The sequence below is a fragment of the Bos indicus x Bos taurus genome, chromosome 11 (assembly GCF_003369695.1).
Source record: "Bos indicus x Bos taurus breed Angus x Brahman F1 hybrid chromosome 11, Bos_hybrid_MaternalHap_v2.0, whole genome shotgun sequence".
Classification (NCBI taxonomy): Eukaryota; Metazoa; Chordata; class Mammalia; order Artiodactyla; family Bovidae; genus Bos; species Bos indicus x Bos taurus.
The window spans coordinates 7,279,680-7,296,647 of NC_040086.1; the positions used below are offsets into that span (position 1 = coordinate 7,279,680).

The following is a 16,968-nucleotide window of genomic DNA, read 5'->3' on the forward strand; positions in this document are numbered from 1 at the left end:
CCCCTCAGTGTGTTAGTAGGTTGGACTGCTATTTTGATGAAACATAATATATGAAGAAGGTGGAGCGGTAAGACTCTACATAAGGATCCTTAAGATGCAAACGTCTTGATGTTCCTTGAAACCCTGGCGGTCTTTGCAATGAAAGGCAAATGGTATGACACTTGGTTGTGCAAAGAGCTGGTAAAAATCCGAAGCCAGAGAGGAGGCAAAGTAGATGAACGTGCTATGATTCTAGATGGTTTGGAAAATAGTGTAATTTACCAAATAGGGAAGTCTCTTAGTTTAGCCCAAGGCTCCAGTGTACCCATAGGTCCCCACCATGCAAATCACTGGTGATTGAATACGAGCAACCACTTGATTGAAAAACGAAATCAGGGAGCAATTACTGGCAATTGTGGATTCCTTTCCTACCCTTTGATCTACTTATTTTAAGCAAGTGGTCAGTTTATTTAGAAGGCGGGCTCTTCAAGGATTAAAAACCAAACAGAAAATAAAACCCGGGCACAAGGTGGTTGGGTGGGTGGGGTAGGCTTCCTGAATAGCCTCGTAGAGCTTAACAATGACAGTGGGCAAACGGCAAAACCCAAAAGCAGCATCAATCATTTACTAACACATGGGCTAAAAGACAAATGCCAGGATTTAACATCTAACCCACGGGGGTTAAAATAAAAATTGGTTTCAGCTGTTGGCCTGTACGGACAGTTTTGAATCTAGGTTACAGAATCTTATCACCTCTCCCCCAGCCCAGAGCTTCCTCCCTCTGTGCTCCGGTCTAGCAGGCTCTGCAAAGGGTCTGTTCTGTAAACAGTCACCAGAACTTACTAAGTCCCTGAATTCTGAAATTCCCCCTACACAATCACTGCACACTGGAAAGTCTTTACCATCAGAATGATTTGTTCAGACCTGATCCTTTCTTGATCATCCCCCTTCTATCACTAAAATGGAAAATGAAGAAAAAGGAAAAGAGAAAAATGAGGGTCCAGAGTCACAAGGAGATGAAACTCAGTAAAATTAAAGATGTGGAGGGACTTGCCTGGTGGTCCAGTGGCTAAGACCCTGTGTTCCCAATGCAGGGGGCCCAGGTTCAATCCTGGTTGGGGAACTAGATCCCGCATGCGGCAACTGAGGAACCTATATAACATGACTAAGACCTGGCACAGTCCGGTAAATAAATATTAAAATAAAAAAAAATGCCCAGCATAGAATAAGGGCTTTGGGATCTGCTTCATAGCCATACAGTATAAGTGGGCAGGCAGAATGAATGCAGAGCACGTTCTGTGATGACTTAGTGCTGCGGTTCACATGAAACATAACCTGAAGACTTGTCTAAATAAGAGTACTCAGTGTGGCCAGGGCTCACACTCAGCGTTTTGCCATCAGGGATCCTGTTTCCTACCTGGCTGTGTTAGAAAGCCCCTGGATCAGTTTACTTGGTGTTGGGAGGCATGTATTTCATCCCAGGGCATTGCATCTGCAGAAATACTTTGTCCAGTGTCACTTATTTCCTGGGGCAGAGCTGCTGCCTTGGTGGGCTCTGTGTACTCAGTCCCTTCAGTCGTGTCCAACTCTTAGAGACTCTGGACTTCAGCCCACCAGGCTTCTCTGTCCATGGGATTCTCCAGGCAAGAATACTGGAGTGGGTAGCCATTCCCTCTCCAGGGACTCTTCCCACCTCAGGGATCGAATCCGTGTCTCCTGCATCGGCAGGTGGATTCTTTACTGCTGAGCCACCAGGGAAGCCAGGTGGGCTGTGGGGTGGACGTCTCCAGGCTGTCTGCATGGTGCGGGCTGTGTCTTCCACCTCGACTGCATTTTGCTCACAGAGTATTTTGCCGAATTGATATGATACAAGCCTCACATTGTTCCTCTGTTGGCTGTCCTAGACCCTGAGTGTGCTGATAGCAAGAACTGAACATCCTTGGGACCCATCCCCCTGTCCCCTCCCAGCTGTAGCTTCAAAAAGGAGAATGTGACCCATTACCAGGGCATTCTAAGTAATCTACTTCCTTGGCAGGAAGTAATCAAGGCTTTCAAGTACATAATTGGTTTTGGTTTTTTGAAAACTAGTTAGTGGTAAACAATTGAATATAAAATTCAAAACCATGAATAACTCTAAGTGAGAAATGAGAAATAGGATTATAGAAAAGTACAGTGTGTGTTTATTTGTTTATCTATTTACCATTTCTTTACTGTCTTCTCTTTCCTCCAACTTCAAGGACAATTCTTATCTTGGAAAGGAAGAGATCAATTTGCTTTTGACAAGATCATTATATAAAATGTGTACTTTACATAGACTCTATTAGCTGTCTCTTTCATGTCAGTCTCTTGGACAATTCCTGGACAAAGAGTGACCCCCTTGGACTACAGAGGTAGCCCTCTAGCAGATGTGGCCCAAGCTTGTCCCTTCATTGGAATAGATTTTAAAGAGATTCTAGAGGGTTCTAGAAATACCACAAGGCACAGAATGAGGGGGCTGTATCAGTGGACTATTTATTTTGCCCTGTGGTTCCTGAGTTCACCACCATGGTTTAGCTACTTTAGCAGCCCAGAGAACTTCCCTTGTGACCTGCCTGCCCTGGACTGATTGGGGCAGCAGAAGCGTGGGCCCCCCCCCCGGCCCTGGGTGTGTCTGCTAGCCCCGCACCCCCAGGACCTGTGATCCAAGGGATCCAGTTCCAGGAGCATCTTCCTGGCCACCCTAGCCCTGGTCAGAGCCTGGTTCCTCCCAGGCACCTCCAAGGTTGGGGCCGAAGAAACTCTGTCATTTGAAGGAATAGCTTGTTATTGTTTTCAATTTGTGATTTTTCTTGAAATCCAGAGAAATAATAGTCTTTATATGTACATACATATGGGCTTCCCATATGGCTCGGTGGTAAAGAATCTGCCTGCCAAGCAGAAGACATGGGTTCAGTCCCTGGGTCAGGAAGATCCCCTGGAGGAGGGAATGACAATGCACTCCAGTATTCTTGCCTGGGCAGTCCTGTGGGCAGAGGAGCCTGGCGGCCTACAGTCTATGCAGTTGCAAAAGTCAGACATGAGTGAGCAACTGAGCCTGCACCCATGGCTAAAAAGATCAGTGAGGAGATATAGAATAAAAGTTTCCCCTGGCCCCTCCCAACCTCATCTTCATTACAGTCTTAGTTGCATCTTAAGGCTGACTTTTGGAATTGAGCTGTTGACAGGTGGCAGACAGGGTGGCCCTAGTGGTGCATGAGTAGGGAGGGCACTGGTGAGATGTGAGTAGGGAGGCAGGGATGGGGGAAGCTGGCAGGTGAGCTGAAGGGCCACTACTTGCCTTGGCTAAAGCTAGTTGTCCCCCTGAACACATTGATATGGGTGAGGGACAGAGGGCCCAGTCTGCTGATTTTCCAGGATAAACCAGACAAGAGAATTTCTACCTGCAAACTCAATTTCCAGATATTAGCTCAATATTTTAGAACATCAGATGAACAAAACAAAATAGCCCTGAAGGCCATGATAGCCCATGGCCTGTCAGTTTGCAACCTCTGGTCCAGACTTTTTCATGTTACATGAAGTTTTGTCTATCGTCTGGGACAGTTAGGGTTACTTGGAATTTGTTGTGTATTCAACTTCAGTCAGTCGGTCAGTCAGTTCAGTCGCTCAGTCGTGTCTGACTCTTTGCAACCCCATGAATCGCAGCACACCAGGCCTCCCTGTTCATCACCAACTCCCGGAATTCACTCAAACTCATGTCCATCGAGTCAGCGATGTCATCCAGCCATCTCATCCTCTGTCATCCCCTTCTCCTCCTGCCTCCAATCCATCCCAGCATCAGAGTCTTTTCCAATGAGTCAACTCTTTGCATGAGGTGGCCAAAGGACTGGAGTTTCACTTTAGCATCATTCCTTCCAAAGAACACCCAGGGCTGATCTCCTTTAGAATGGACTGGTTGGATCTCTTTGCAGTCCAAGGGACTCTCAAGAGTCTTCTTCAACACCACAGTTCAAAAACATCAATTCTTCAGCGCTCAGCTTTCTTCACAGTCCAACTCTCACATCCATACATGACCACTGGAAAAACCATAGCCTTGACTAGACGGACCTTTGTTGGCAAAGTAATGTCTCTGCTTTTGAATATGCTATCTAGGTTGGTCATAACTTTTCTTCCAAGGAATAAGCGTCTTTTAATTTCATGGCTATAGTCACCATCTGCAGTGATTTTGGAGCCCCCAAAAATATAGTCTGACACTGTTTCCACTGTTTCCCCATCTATTTCCCATGAAGTGATGGGACCAGATGCCATGATCTTAGTTTTCTGAATGTTGAGCTTTAAGCCAACTTTTTCACTCTCCTCTTTCACTTTCATCAAGAGGCTTTTTAGTTTCTCTTCACTTTCTGCCATAAGGGTGGTGTCATCTGCATATCTGAGGTTATTGATATTTCTCCTGGCAATCTTGATTCCAGCTTGTGCTTCTTCCAGCCCAGCGTTTCTCATGGTGTACTCTGCATAGAAGTTAAATAAGCAGGGTGACAATACACAGCCTTGACATACTCCTTTTCCTATTTGGAACCAGTCTGTTGTTCCATGTTCAGTTCTAACTGTTGCTTCCTGACCTACATATAGATTTCTCAAGAGGCAGGTCAGGTGGTCTGGTATTCCCATCTCTTTCAGAATTTTCCACAGTTTATTGTGATCCACACAGTCAAAGGCTTTGGCGTAGTCAACAAAGCAGAAATAGATGTTTTTCTGGAACTCTCTTGCTTTTCCCATGATCCAGCGGATGTTGGCAATTTGATCTCTGGTTCCTCTGCCTTTTCTAAAACCAGCTTGAACATCTGGAAGTTCATGGTTCACATATTGCTGGAGAAGCCTGGCTTGGAGAATTTTGAGCATTACTTTACTAGCATGTGAGATGAGTGCAATTGTGCGGTAGTTTGAGCATTCTTTGGCATTGCCTTTCTTTGGGATCGGAATGAAAACTGACCTTTTCCAGTCCTGTGGCCACTGCTGAGTTTTCCAAATTTGCTGGCATATTGCGTGCAGCACTTTCACAGCATCATCTTTCAGGATTTGAAATAGTTCAACTGGAATTTCATCACCAGTTGGTAGCTAGTGGTAGCTTTGTTCGTAGTGATGCTTTCTGAGGCTCACTTGACTTCACATTCCAGGATGTCTGGCTCTAGGTGAGTGATCATACCATTGTGATTATCTGGGTTGTGAAGATCTTTTTTGTACAGTTCTTCTGTGTATTCTTGCCACCACTTCTTAATATCTTCTGCTTCTGTTAGGTCCATACCATTTCTGTCCTTTATCGAGCCCATCTTTGCATGAAATGTTCCCTTGATATCTCTAATTTTCTTGAAGAGATCTCTAATCTTTCCCATTCTGTTGTTTTCCTCTATTTCTTTGCATTGATTCAACGTAATAATAATCAAAATGAGTGCCATTCTCAGAGTGAGATCATGTTACAAAGAGAGAAATAAGTCAGTACAGATGGTGACATACTCTTACCATTGATGAAAATGGGAAGTTGTTATGGAATTTGTGTGTGAGACATTTTCATGTTTTACCCTTTGAATAAGGACCCTGTGCATACAAACAGTGCTGGGGTGGCCATCGAGAGGCCAGCACATCCTTCTTATGCCTATGACACTTGGTTGACCATCAGACCTTTTAAGTTACAATTTGGCGACATTAAGTGTATTCACGATGTTGTGCCACCATCACACTTCCAGAACTTTTGCATCTTCTCAAGCAGAAACTCTGCATGTCAACCAATGAGTCCTCGCCTCTCTCCTCCCAGCCTTGGGTAACCTCTATTCTGCTTTCTGTCTCCATGAAATCAACTGTTTAATGTAGTCAATATCAGTTGAATCATGCAGTATTTGCTCTTTTGTGTTTGGAGACAGTAAAGATATTACTTTTACAGTGTAGGAGAAGGAAATGGCAACCCACTCCAGTATTCTTGCCTGGAAAATCCCACGGACAGAGGAGCCTAGTCGGCTACAGTCCATGAGGTTGCAAAGAGTCGGACACGACTGAGCAACTTCATTTTCACTTTCATACAACCTTAACAAAATTGAGACAGGTGCAAATAAACCTTTAGTGTAATCAGGTATAAACCAGTGGGCCGTGCATTACACTGGGAAATAAAAGAGAAAAGTTAAAGGTTAAAGAAGACAGAAAAGTTGGAAGTAGGAAAGTGATTGTTGTTCAGTTGCTAAGTTGTGTCCAGCTCTTTGCAACCCAACCCCATGGACTGCTGCACGCCAGGCTTCTCTGTACTCAGCTATCTCCCTGAGTTTGCTCAAATTCATGTCCAGTGAGTGGGTGATGCTGTCTAACCATCTCATTCTTACATACTTAGGGGTGAATTTTCTAGGTCAAATGATGTCTTTGTTTATCTTTTTGAGGAACTTACAGACTATTTTCCAAAATGGCTGCACAACTCATGTTCTCACTGTCGTATAGGGGTTCTGATTTCTCCACACCCACAAAAACATTTGTTATTTTCTGTCTTTTTGATTATAGCCATCTTGGTGGGTGTGAGACCCACAGATTAATTAGAAGTGAGTTGTTAGGTCTCCAAGTTTAGAGATTTTTTTAATTTTCCATATTTTACTGATTTCCATTTTGACTCCATTGTGATCAAAGAATATATTCTATATTATTTCAGTTCTTTTAAATTTAATTTTTTTGACATTTATGTCCCAGGAAATGTTCTGTCTTGGTATATCCTCTGTGGATTCTTGGAAAGAATGTGTATCTATCTGCTTTTGTTGGTTGGTCTTCTGTAGCAGTGGTCTAAAATCTTTTGGCACTAGGGACCAATTTCCTGGAAGACAATTTTTCCATGGACTGAGGACGGGGGGATGGTTTTGGGGTGATTCAATGCACATTTATTATGCATTTTATTTCTAGTGTTATTACATCGGCTCCACCTCAGATCATCAGGCATTAGATCCCAGAGGTTGGGGACCTCTGTTCTATAGGATTAGATCCTGTTGGCTGTTGATCTAGCAATTATTGAGAGAGGAAGTATTGAAGTTATTAATTCTCCTTTCAATTCCATCAGTTTTTGTCTCGTATGTTTTATAGTTCTGTTGTTTGGTGCATATGCATTTCGACTTGCCATGTTTTCTTGGTGGATTGACCCATTTTATAATTATCCAATGTCCCTCCCTGTCTCTGGGAAATTTCTTTGCTCTGAAGCTTACTTTATTGGATATTAGCCAATCCCATTTTCTTTTGATCTTTTGATTAATATTTTTATGACGTATTCCCTGGTGGCTTATACTGTAAAGAATCTGCCTGCCATGCAGGGGACCTGGTTTAGTCCCTGGGTCGGGAAGAGCCCCTGGAGAAGAAGATGGCAACCCACTCCAGCATTCTCGCCTGGAGAATCCCATGGACAGAAGAGCCTGGTGGGCTACAGCCCATACAGCAAAGAGCTGTATACAACTAACCCTGAATGACTGACTATACGACTAACACGTAATGATGTAACTCTTTCCATTCTTTAATTTTCAACCTGCCTACCCCACTGCATATGGAGTAAAAGTTTTTTAAAGACAACATATGGTTAGGTCATGCTTTTTATTATATTCTGCTCACAGCTGTCTTTTAATTGATGCATTTAGATAACCTACATTTTTTGGTAACTATTGGTGTGTCTGTGCTGTTTGAGATTTTAAAAATCTGCCACTTTTTTTTTTCCTCTCTGTTTACTCTCTGCTCTTCATCTCTCTGTTTTCTTTTTCTGTCTTCCTGTGGGTTACTTGAACACTTTTTGTAACTCCATTTCCATCTATTGATAGTGTTTTTGAGCTTTGTATAGCTTTTTTTTTTTTTAGTGATTCCTCCAAGTATTATATCATATATTGATATATATACATATATATGTATATTTACAAAGTGTAGATACATATAGCTAATAACAGCTTACTGTTGTTATCACTTACCCCTGTGAGTGTAGAAACCTTTCTCCCGAATTTTTTTTTTTTTTTTACTTTCCCCACTTATAGTCGTCTTAAACATTTTCTCTATATACATTGAGAACCACATCAGACAGTGTTGTAATTTTGGCTTCAGTGGCCAAGCTGAATTTAGAAAATTCAAGGGGAGAAAGAAAACGTATTGAATTTGCTTGCATTTTCACTCTTTCCCTCTGTTTTCTTAATCCTTGATGTTCCAAAATTCCATCGCTTTCCATTTTGAGGATTTCCTTTAGCCATTATTTTAGGGCAGGTCTGCTGGCAACACATTTTTCTTAGTTTTTCTTCAAATGAGAATGTTTTGATTTCTTTTTCATTACCAAAGGGTGGTCTCACTGGATATAGAATTGTGGGTTGGCATTTATTTTTTTAACACTGTGCCTTAACAATTTTCGAAGAGAAATCTGCTCAAATTCTGTTTTCTCACCCATAGGTAAGGTGTCCTTTCACTATCTACTATCAAGATTTTTTTTCTTCTGTATTTTCAGAAGTTTGAGTATACTTTCTCTGGAAGTGGGTTTCTTTGGGTTTCTCCTGTATGGGTCTCACTCATCTTCTTGATTCTGTAGGTTTATATTTTATGCCCTGGGTTCCCTGGTGGCTGCCCGCAATGTTGGAGACCTGGGTTGGATCCCTTGGTTGGGAAGATCCCCTGGAGGAGGGCATGGCAACCCACTCCAATATCCTTGCCGGGAAAATCCCCATGGACAGAGGAGCCTAGTGGGCTCCAGTCCACGGGGTCACAAAGAGTCAGACACGACTGGGCGACTAAGCACACGTATTTTGGGCCAAATTTTGGAAGGTTTTAGCCGTTATTTCTTGAGTAGTTTTCCACTTCCACCCTTTTCCTTTTCTCTTTCTGAAACTCTAATGACATGAATGTTGAGTCTTTTGCTACAGATTTTCAGGTCTCTCACGTTAAAAAAAAAAAGAAGTCTGTTTTCTCACTGTCATTCAGATTGGTTAATTTCTCTCATTTGATCTTCTAGTTTATTAATTCTTTTCTGTTTACTAATTCATACTTCCAGTTTATTAATAATCTGCTTTTGAGCCAATACAATTTAATTTTTAAAGACTTCAATTGTTATATTCTTCAATTCTAAAATCTCCATAGGGTTTTTCTTTGTATCATGTATTTCCCTACTCAAGTTTAAAATTTCTTTTCTCAGGCTTCCCATTTTTTAAATTTGTTTCCGGTGTGATTGTCATTACTCATGCAACATTTTTATCATGGCAGTATTAACGTTTCTGTCAGATGAATCTAACATCTCTGCCATTATGATGGTATCTTTTAAAAATTATTATTATTCAGCTTGCCATCTTCTTGGTTCCTGGTATGATGAATGACTTCCTGTTGGAACACAGGCATTTGGGGTATTATGAGACCAAAGGTCTTATTTATACCTTCTGTTTTAGGTGGCTTCTTATGGCACCACTCTGGTTGGGGTATGATGGGGAAGGGCTACCTTATCATTACTGCCAGGTAGGCGTAGATTTTCAAGTTCCCCACTTCGTTTCCATTGCCCACTGAGGGTCTGCTCATCACTGCTGCATGGCCATGGGAGTCCCTGGTCCTCACTAGGTCTACACTGATACTATTTATTTTTAGAGTTAAATTCTCTTATTTGCTCTTTGTCCATTAGAATTATCATGCAGTAATAGCAGCTTGTTGATGTGTCTGATCAAAATGGTATTTTCTCACTGTTTCTGTTGCATATTGCAATTTTATTTTAAGAAATGTATATTTGATTGCTATGTGAATTAAGATACCTACATAGGGATACTTTTGTGACCCTATGGCCCACCAGACTCCTTTGTCCATGGGATTTCCCAGGCAACAATACTGGAGTGAGTTGCCATTTCCTTCTCCAGGGGATCTTCCCAACCCAGGGATCAAACCTGCGTCTCCTGAGTCTCTTGCATTGGCAGGCAGATTCTTTACCACTGTGCCACCTGGGAAGTCCCCATAATTCCTGTATAACCCAAATTTTGTCCCTGTGTTTTCCTGAACAGGATTCCATCTGTATCACAAGCTTCCCACCATAGTGCCTGAGAGCTGCCTGCTCATCATGGTGGGAATTCTGCTAGGGGGGATTATCTTTGGAGTGGATGAGAAGTCCCCCCCGGCCATGAAGACTGATGTGTTTTTCTTGTACCTCCTCCCGCCCATCGTGCTGGACGCGGGCTATTTCATGCCCACCCGCCCATTCTTTGAGAACATTGGCACCATCTTCTGGTACGCTGTGGTCGGCACACTCTGGAATTCCATTGGCATTGGGGTGTCGCTGTTCGGGATCTGCCAGATCGAAGCCTTTGGCCTGAGTGACATCACTTTGCTCCAGAATCTCCTCTTCGGCAGCTTAATCTCGGCTGTGGACCCTGTGGCCGTGCTTGCCGTCTTTGAGAACATCCATGTCAACGAGCAGCTCTACATCCTGGTCTTTGGAGAGTCCCTGCTGAACGATGCCGTGACAGTGGTGAGTAACAAGCTCCTGCAGTGTTGCTCCACCAGGCAGGGGCCCCACCTACTGGTCCTGTGCACAGAGTGGGCATCTGAATGGTCCCCAGCCCTAGTGCTGGGAAGGGCCCCTTGCTTGGTTCCAGACTGTTCTCACTGTCTTAAAATTCTCAATACCTTTATTATTTGTTATTTATTCATGGACTTCCCGGGTGGCTCAGTGGTAAAGAATTTGCCTGCCAATGCAGGAGGCACAGGTTTGATCCCTGGGTCAGGAAGATCCCCTGGAGAAGGGAATGGCAACCCACTCCAGGACTCTTGCCTGGAGAATCCCATGAACAGAGGATCCTGGTGGGCTACAGTCCATGGGGTCTCAAAGAGTTGGACACGACTGAGTGACTAAACAACAATAGCAACAACAACGATTTATTCGTGATTATATAAAGGCACCTCATCTTCATTTGCCTGGATCACACCAGCTGTGTGGCTCATCCTGTTTGCACAGCTTTGCTGCTGCCAGAGGAGCTTCACCGTGACTATGAGTTGTGTATACTGGGGTTTCTCACTGGCAGTTTCAGCAACAATGGTCTTTGATCATAATTCAAAGGACTCAAGAGTGGGTAGCCATTCTCTTCTCTAGGGGATCTTCCCAACCCAAGGGCTGAACCTGGGTCTCCTGCATCACAGGAAGATTCTTTACCATCTGAGCCACCAGAGAAGCCTGTGACATGTGTTGTACAAGTGAAATGGTCAAGCCCTCTGAGTGCCGCTCTCCATCTGTGGATGCTGTGTTTTTTATTTCCTGATTTGAAGCAAAGTTTTTGTTACCCAACTCACTTCCTATTCCTACTCAGCCAGCAGACTTTGGGTCCTCATTTTTCCATAGGTGGGTATTAATTCAGAAAATGCAAATTGTTTTTAATTCTCACTAATTGATACATAATTAGAGTCAGAGGCTCTTATGAGCTTAATGTGAGCAGAATTGACCTGCTTCCCGAGCTCAGGCAAGAGGCCTCTCTCCTCACCCACACAGCTGCACAGAGCTTCTCCACCAGTCAGGGACGCTCAGGTGACCTTGGGTATGCTAACCAGTCAGTGAATGTTGGTGATGCTGTTTTATGTTAGCCAGGGTTCTGTAGCAGAGATGGTGATAGGATCAGAGTCAGTAGCCTTTTGTGAATGTATATCTTGTGTCCAGAGTTTTTATAGCAGCCTATGAAATAGGTATTCTTCCCATTTTGCAGATAGGAAAATTGAGGGAAATATTAAGTAAAGTGTATTTAAGTAAGTTAAGTAGGTTATTTTACCCCCTCTATTAGTTCCTATCATTAAAATGGCATTCTTGATTTGTTTAAAAGTTCACATAGATTACAAGGAAAGAAAATCAGTTCCCTTCAGTTTTATTGTGTACCTGGAAAGAGTCCCTCCATCTGAGTTGGAGAGAGGGTCCTTTAAATAATATCTTTTCTAGTATGTTTGAGCTTCCCAGGTGGTGGAGTGGCCAGCAGTCTGCCAGCAATGCAGGAGATACAGGTTCGATCCCTGGGTTGGCAAGATCCTCTGAAGAAGGAAATGACAACCCACTCCAGTGTTCTTGCCTGGGAAATCCCATGGACAGAGGAACCTGGTGGGCTACAGTCCATGGGGTCACAAAGAGCTGGACATGACTGAGCGTGTGCGCACACACACACACACACGCACACAATATTTAGTATCCTGTGTGTAGGTCACGGGGCATCGGCTCTTCAAAGATAGGTTACTGTGATCAGCTTCAGAAGCAAACTGAGACTATCTTTTTAATAATTCAGTTAAAGTTTACAATAATATGACATCCAAAATATAAGTTAAGATAGAAACCAACATTGTTCTCTGTTAACCTGTATTCACACCCTTGACCTGAATAAAATATCACCTTTAAGGCTATTCATTAACTCTGTGTGGATATTATTATGTAAAAATAATTTTCTGTTAAGGAAACCCCATTTTTAGAATGTTGTTCAGTTGTTAAGTCATGTCTGACTCTTTTGACCCAGTGACTGCAGCATACCAGGCTTCCCCGTGTCTCACTGTCTCCCAGAGTTTGCTCAAATTCATGTCCATTGAGTTGGTGATGCTGTCTATCCATCTCATAATTTTTAGAATAGCTGAGAGCTATTTTGAGACAGTGAAGTCACCTCATTCAAGTAACAAAATCCACTTCATTTATTCCATTATTCATTAATAGTGGTTAGTCATTCACTCACCAGTATTAAATTTTAAGTGGGAAACTGCCCTAATGATGAAGATGTTTTATGCTGTTGCTAAGTCGCTTCAGTCGTGTCCGACTCTGTGCGACCCATAGACGGCAGCCCACCAAGCTTCCCGTCCCTGGGATTCTCCAGGCAAGAACACTGGAGTGGGTTGCCGTTTCCTTCTCCAATGCATGAAAGTGAAAAGTGAAAGTGAAGTCGCTCAGTCGTGTCCAACTCTAGCGACCCCATGGACTGCAGCCTACCAGGCTCCTCCGTCCATGGGATTTTCTAGGCAAAAGTACTGGAGTGGGGTGCCATTGCCTTCTCCGGAAGATGTTTTATAACTCATTCTAATTTCTGGAGGCATCACGTTTTCCTTGCTGACTGATGTTCGATGTATACACTGTTACCAGGGAGACTGGAAATTTTAGTTGACAATCTTGGGTCTATTTAGTGTATAGAAAACCTCACCAAGAGATAATAGTATCCTGATGCATTACTTTTAGGAATAGGGGAGCATCATCAGGTCTGTTTCAGGATGACCTGCCACTTCTTTACACTGCTGTCCCTTCTCTTTTGAGATTTCACATTCAGTCACCTCAGTGGTCCAGTCTTTGAGTGTGTCAAGAATCAGACCTCATGGAGCGCCAGGCTGGGCTCCCTGTGTTATTCAGCAGCTTCCCACTAGCTTTCTATTTTACACATGATAGTGATACAGATCTATACTACTTTCTCTCTTTCCTTCCTCCACTGTGTCCACAAGTATGTTCTCTAGATTCCATAAATATGTGCTAATATGATCTAGAGGAGTTGGGATTGGGGGAGGGAAGGGAGGCTGAAGAGGGAGGTGATATATGTGTAATTGTGGCTGATTTGCGTTTTTCTATTGTAGAAACCATCACAGCATTGTAAAGCAGTTTTCCTCTGATTAAATAATAAAAAAAAAAGAATCAGATCTCACACAGATATAGAGAATGGATTTGTGAACACAGCAGGAGAAGAAGGTGGGCTGGCTGAATAGTAGGTTGAATTAACCAGGTATTAGGAACAATTAGAAAATGATGTACAAAATTACAATTTTGCATCCCAGTCAGGTATCCTTAAAGAATTGAGGCAGAGATGTTGGGGGCTTTCCAGGTGGCTCAGTAGTAGAGAACCCACCTGCTAATGCAGGAGATGTGGGTTCGATCCCTGGGTGGGGAAGATCCTCTGGGGCAGGAAATGGCAACCCACTCCAGTGTTCTTGCCTTGGAAATCCCATGGACAGAGGAGTCTGGTGGGCTACAGTCCATGAGATCACAAAGAGTCGGACATGACTGAGCACAAGGACTGACTCAAAACAGAACATATCAAATGTTAATATATACAAGTATTTTTAAAATAATAACAATGAATAGAAACATTTGAAAGTACCCAGTTTTCACATTAGCCCATCTCAGAATTGAGCAAACAGGCACTCTTGGCTTTTCAGTTTTCTAAAAATACAGTTGTCAAGTTGAGGTCAACTTTGCACAGACCAGCTAGAGACATAATTGTAGCCACATATGTAATATGTATACATATACTGTATATAAATTATAGCTTCAAAAGCACCTTTCTGTATAGATTCCTTTGTGGTAAAATGAAAAGATTTAACTGGAATGCACTCACCATGGGGTTATGGCTGGTTGTACCTAAAAGAATTTTATCTTGTGCTGATCGCTAGGTATCAGGTTCAGTGTACAACAGGCAGGAGGTTATGGAAAGCTCTCTCGTTGTCAAGGTAATGTCTCTACCTAAGATACTTTCTCCTAACGTGGTCCAGCATCCGAGGAAGTTGAATGATCAAACAGGAGCTTCTGCCAGCTCACTGAACGTGGGGAGCCCGTGACTCAGCCATACACTTTGGAAAACCTACAGGGATATGAAATACAGAATATGCATTAAATATCGTGATGGATGGGGCTGCCAGGAGAATCGCTTGGGGAAGTTTAGGGTGTTGCCAGTGAGTTAATCCTTAGGAATGAGCACCTGACTTCCTTTGGAGACATCATCCGTGTCTAGATGGGGTGGGGTGGGGAGATGAGATTGAAAGAGGAGAAGTCACAAGTTCTTTGCACAAGGAGGTTCTCATTCCTCAGAGAAAATGAGGTCAGCATTTGAGAGACAGCACCAACAACACAGGAAGCTTCGTCTCCAGATGCTGAATGCTTTGGGGGGTCACCTGCGATGCAGGAGGGCAGAGGGAAAGACGATTTGCAAGGACTGTTGGAGTCCAGAAAGGCCAGAGGGGAACAGCAGCTTCAGCTGAGCCATGGGAGACAGATAAAGTTTCCCCTGGTTTGCAGGCTGGGTTTCAGCCAAGAGAAGCCAGGGGCAGGGGTGCATAATTACACTGTGCTTTGTGGAGCAGTAATGAGACCCTGTCCGAGACTGCAGGTGTTATAATGCATTTTTAAAAAATGCATCAGGTGGGGACTTCCCTGGTGGTCTGGTGGTTACGATCCCACTCTTCCAATTCAGGGGCACAAGTTCGATACCTGGTTAGGGAACTAAGATCCCACATGCTGCCATGGTGCAGACAAAAATAGAAATGCATCAGACATATTCAGCCTTCTTCCCAGAGTCAGGCAGCCAACAATTTTAAATTGGAGAGTGGGGAATGGAACAATGCTCAGTCGTGTCCGATTCTTTGCAACCCCATGGGCTGTAGCCCACCAGGCCCCTCTGTCCATGGGATTCTCCAGAAAAGAATACTGGAGTGGGTTGCAGTTTCCTTCTCCAGCCAATCTTCCTGACCCAGGGATTGAACTCAGGTCCGCAGCATTGCAGGCGGATTCTTTACCATCTGAGCCACCAGGGAAACCCAAGAAATGGAATAGCAGTATTTAAAGGAAGTGAGTCTTGTGGTGGCTCCAGGAAGCACTGCACAAATGAGTGATGCAGTTTGCTTGTGCAGGCTGGCAGCAGGGCAGAGGAAGCCATGGCGCCTGGGAACAGACCCCAGAGCCTGAGTGGCCCGGGGTGGGGGGGCTGTCCATGCAGAGCTGGCACCTGGGAAAGCTGTCCCTCACCCCGGGCAGCAGGTGACCATCAGCTTCTGGCCTGGTTATTTAGAAGCAATGGATAAATACAGCGCATCTCCGATCCACTCTCAGGAAGCAATCATGGTGTGTTGATGTGGATGAAATCTGATGTGTGGCAGGCTCTGGGTGATAGTAGGAAGCAGCAAGACTTAAAGCCAGTTCCTTCCTGGAAAAGGATAATCTTTCAGGATATTTAAGTCCTTGGGTTTGTAAGTTGCTTGTTTCTTCTCTTGTGTGCATGCTTGGCTGCTCAGTTGTATCTGACTCTTTGCAACACTATGAGCTATAGCCTGCCAGGCTCCTCTGTCCATGGGATTTCCCAGGCAAGAATACTGGGGTGGGTTGCCATTTCCTTCTCCAGGGAATCTTCCCAGATCAGGGATAGAATCTGTGTTTCCTGCATTGGCAGGTGGATTCTTTACCACTGAGCCACCAGGGAAATCCCTATGATGGCATAAGAAAGAGGCAAAGTTCCCTGAAACCTGTAAAGTGTAGGCTATAAAGGACCTTAAATGAGGAGGAAAAGAGTGAAATGGCTATTTGCTGGGATGCACCCTGATTGGAAGAGTCTCTGCCTCATTCTCGTGGTTCAAATTGAAGAACTGACCCAGAGGTGGGATACCTGGATTCTGGTATCGCCTCTGGTATTTTGACTGCCTGTGGATAAGTGGGTTTAATTCTGAGTTTCTCAGAAACCCAGGGAAGGTGTCACATGGACTGTACCCTTAAGGTCTTTGCCCCCATGTCCCATCAGCTGACTTTCTTGGAGATTCTGGCTGCAAACATCACAACGAAAAGAAGCAGAGCATGTGCCCATCTGTATGTCACTTGCTGGTTTTGTGGAAAAAAAAAAAAAACAACAAATGTTCAGGAGTGAGGCATTGTTTCCAGTGCCGTGTGCTCAGTGATCCTTAGAAACATGTTTGAAAACAGGTGTGAATGCCTGTTATTTCGGAATACTTAATTAAACTATGTGAAAGACTGTAGATTTTTCAGAAACTGAGCACCAGTGTAGTCCCATCACTTCGGAAGGACAGATGTGTATGAAGTTACAGCACACACACACGCACATGCAGTGGTTGCTGCCTCTTTAAGAAAACCTGATCAGGTCTTGTGTTTCCTAAGAGGTATGTGGGTGGGCGGGGCAGGGAGGCAGGGACCAAGGGAGGACCTCAGTGACAGAGCGGGAGGATGTCTTCAGGGAAGAGACCACTATGGATGGGCAGACTGACCCCCCAAGGGGGCCTTGAAAGGTCACT

The 16,968-nt window shown here is 43.8% G+C and overlaps 1 protein-coding gene across 1 annotated transcript in view; it reads left to right on the top strand.

Moving 5' to 3' along the window:
• The window catches only part of SLC9A2 (solute carrier family 9 member A2), a 90,980-nt gene that overhangs the window by 18,318 nt on the left and 55,694 nt on the right, over positions 1-16,968 (top strand). The window contains exon 2 of the mRNA XM_027554775.1: positions 9,969-10,432. Within this exon, the coding sequence (XP_027410576.1) occupies positions 9,969-10,432 (464 nt within the window). The remainder of the gene's footprint in view (positions 1-9,968; positions 10,433-16,968) is intronic.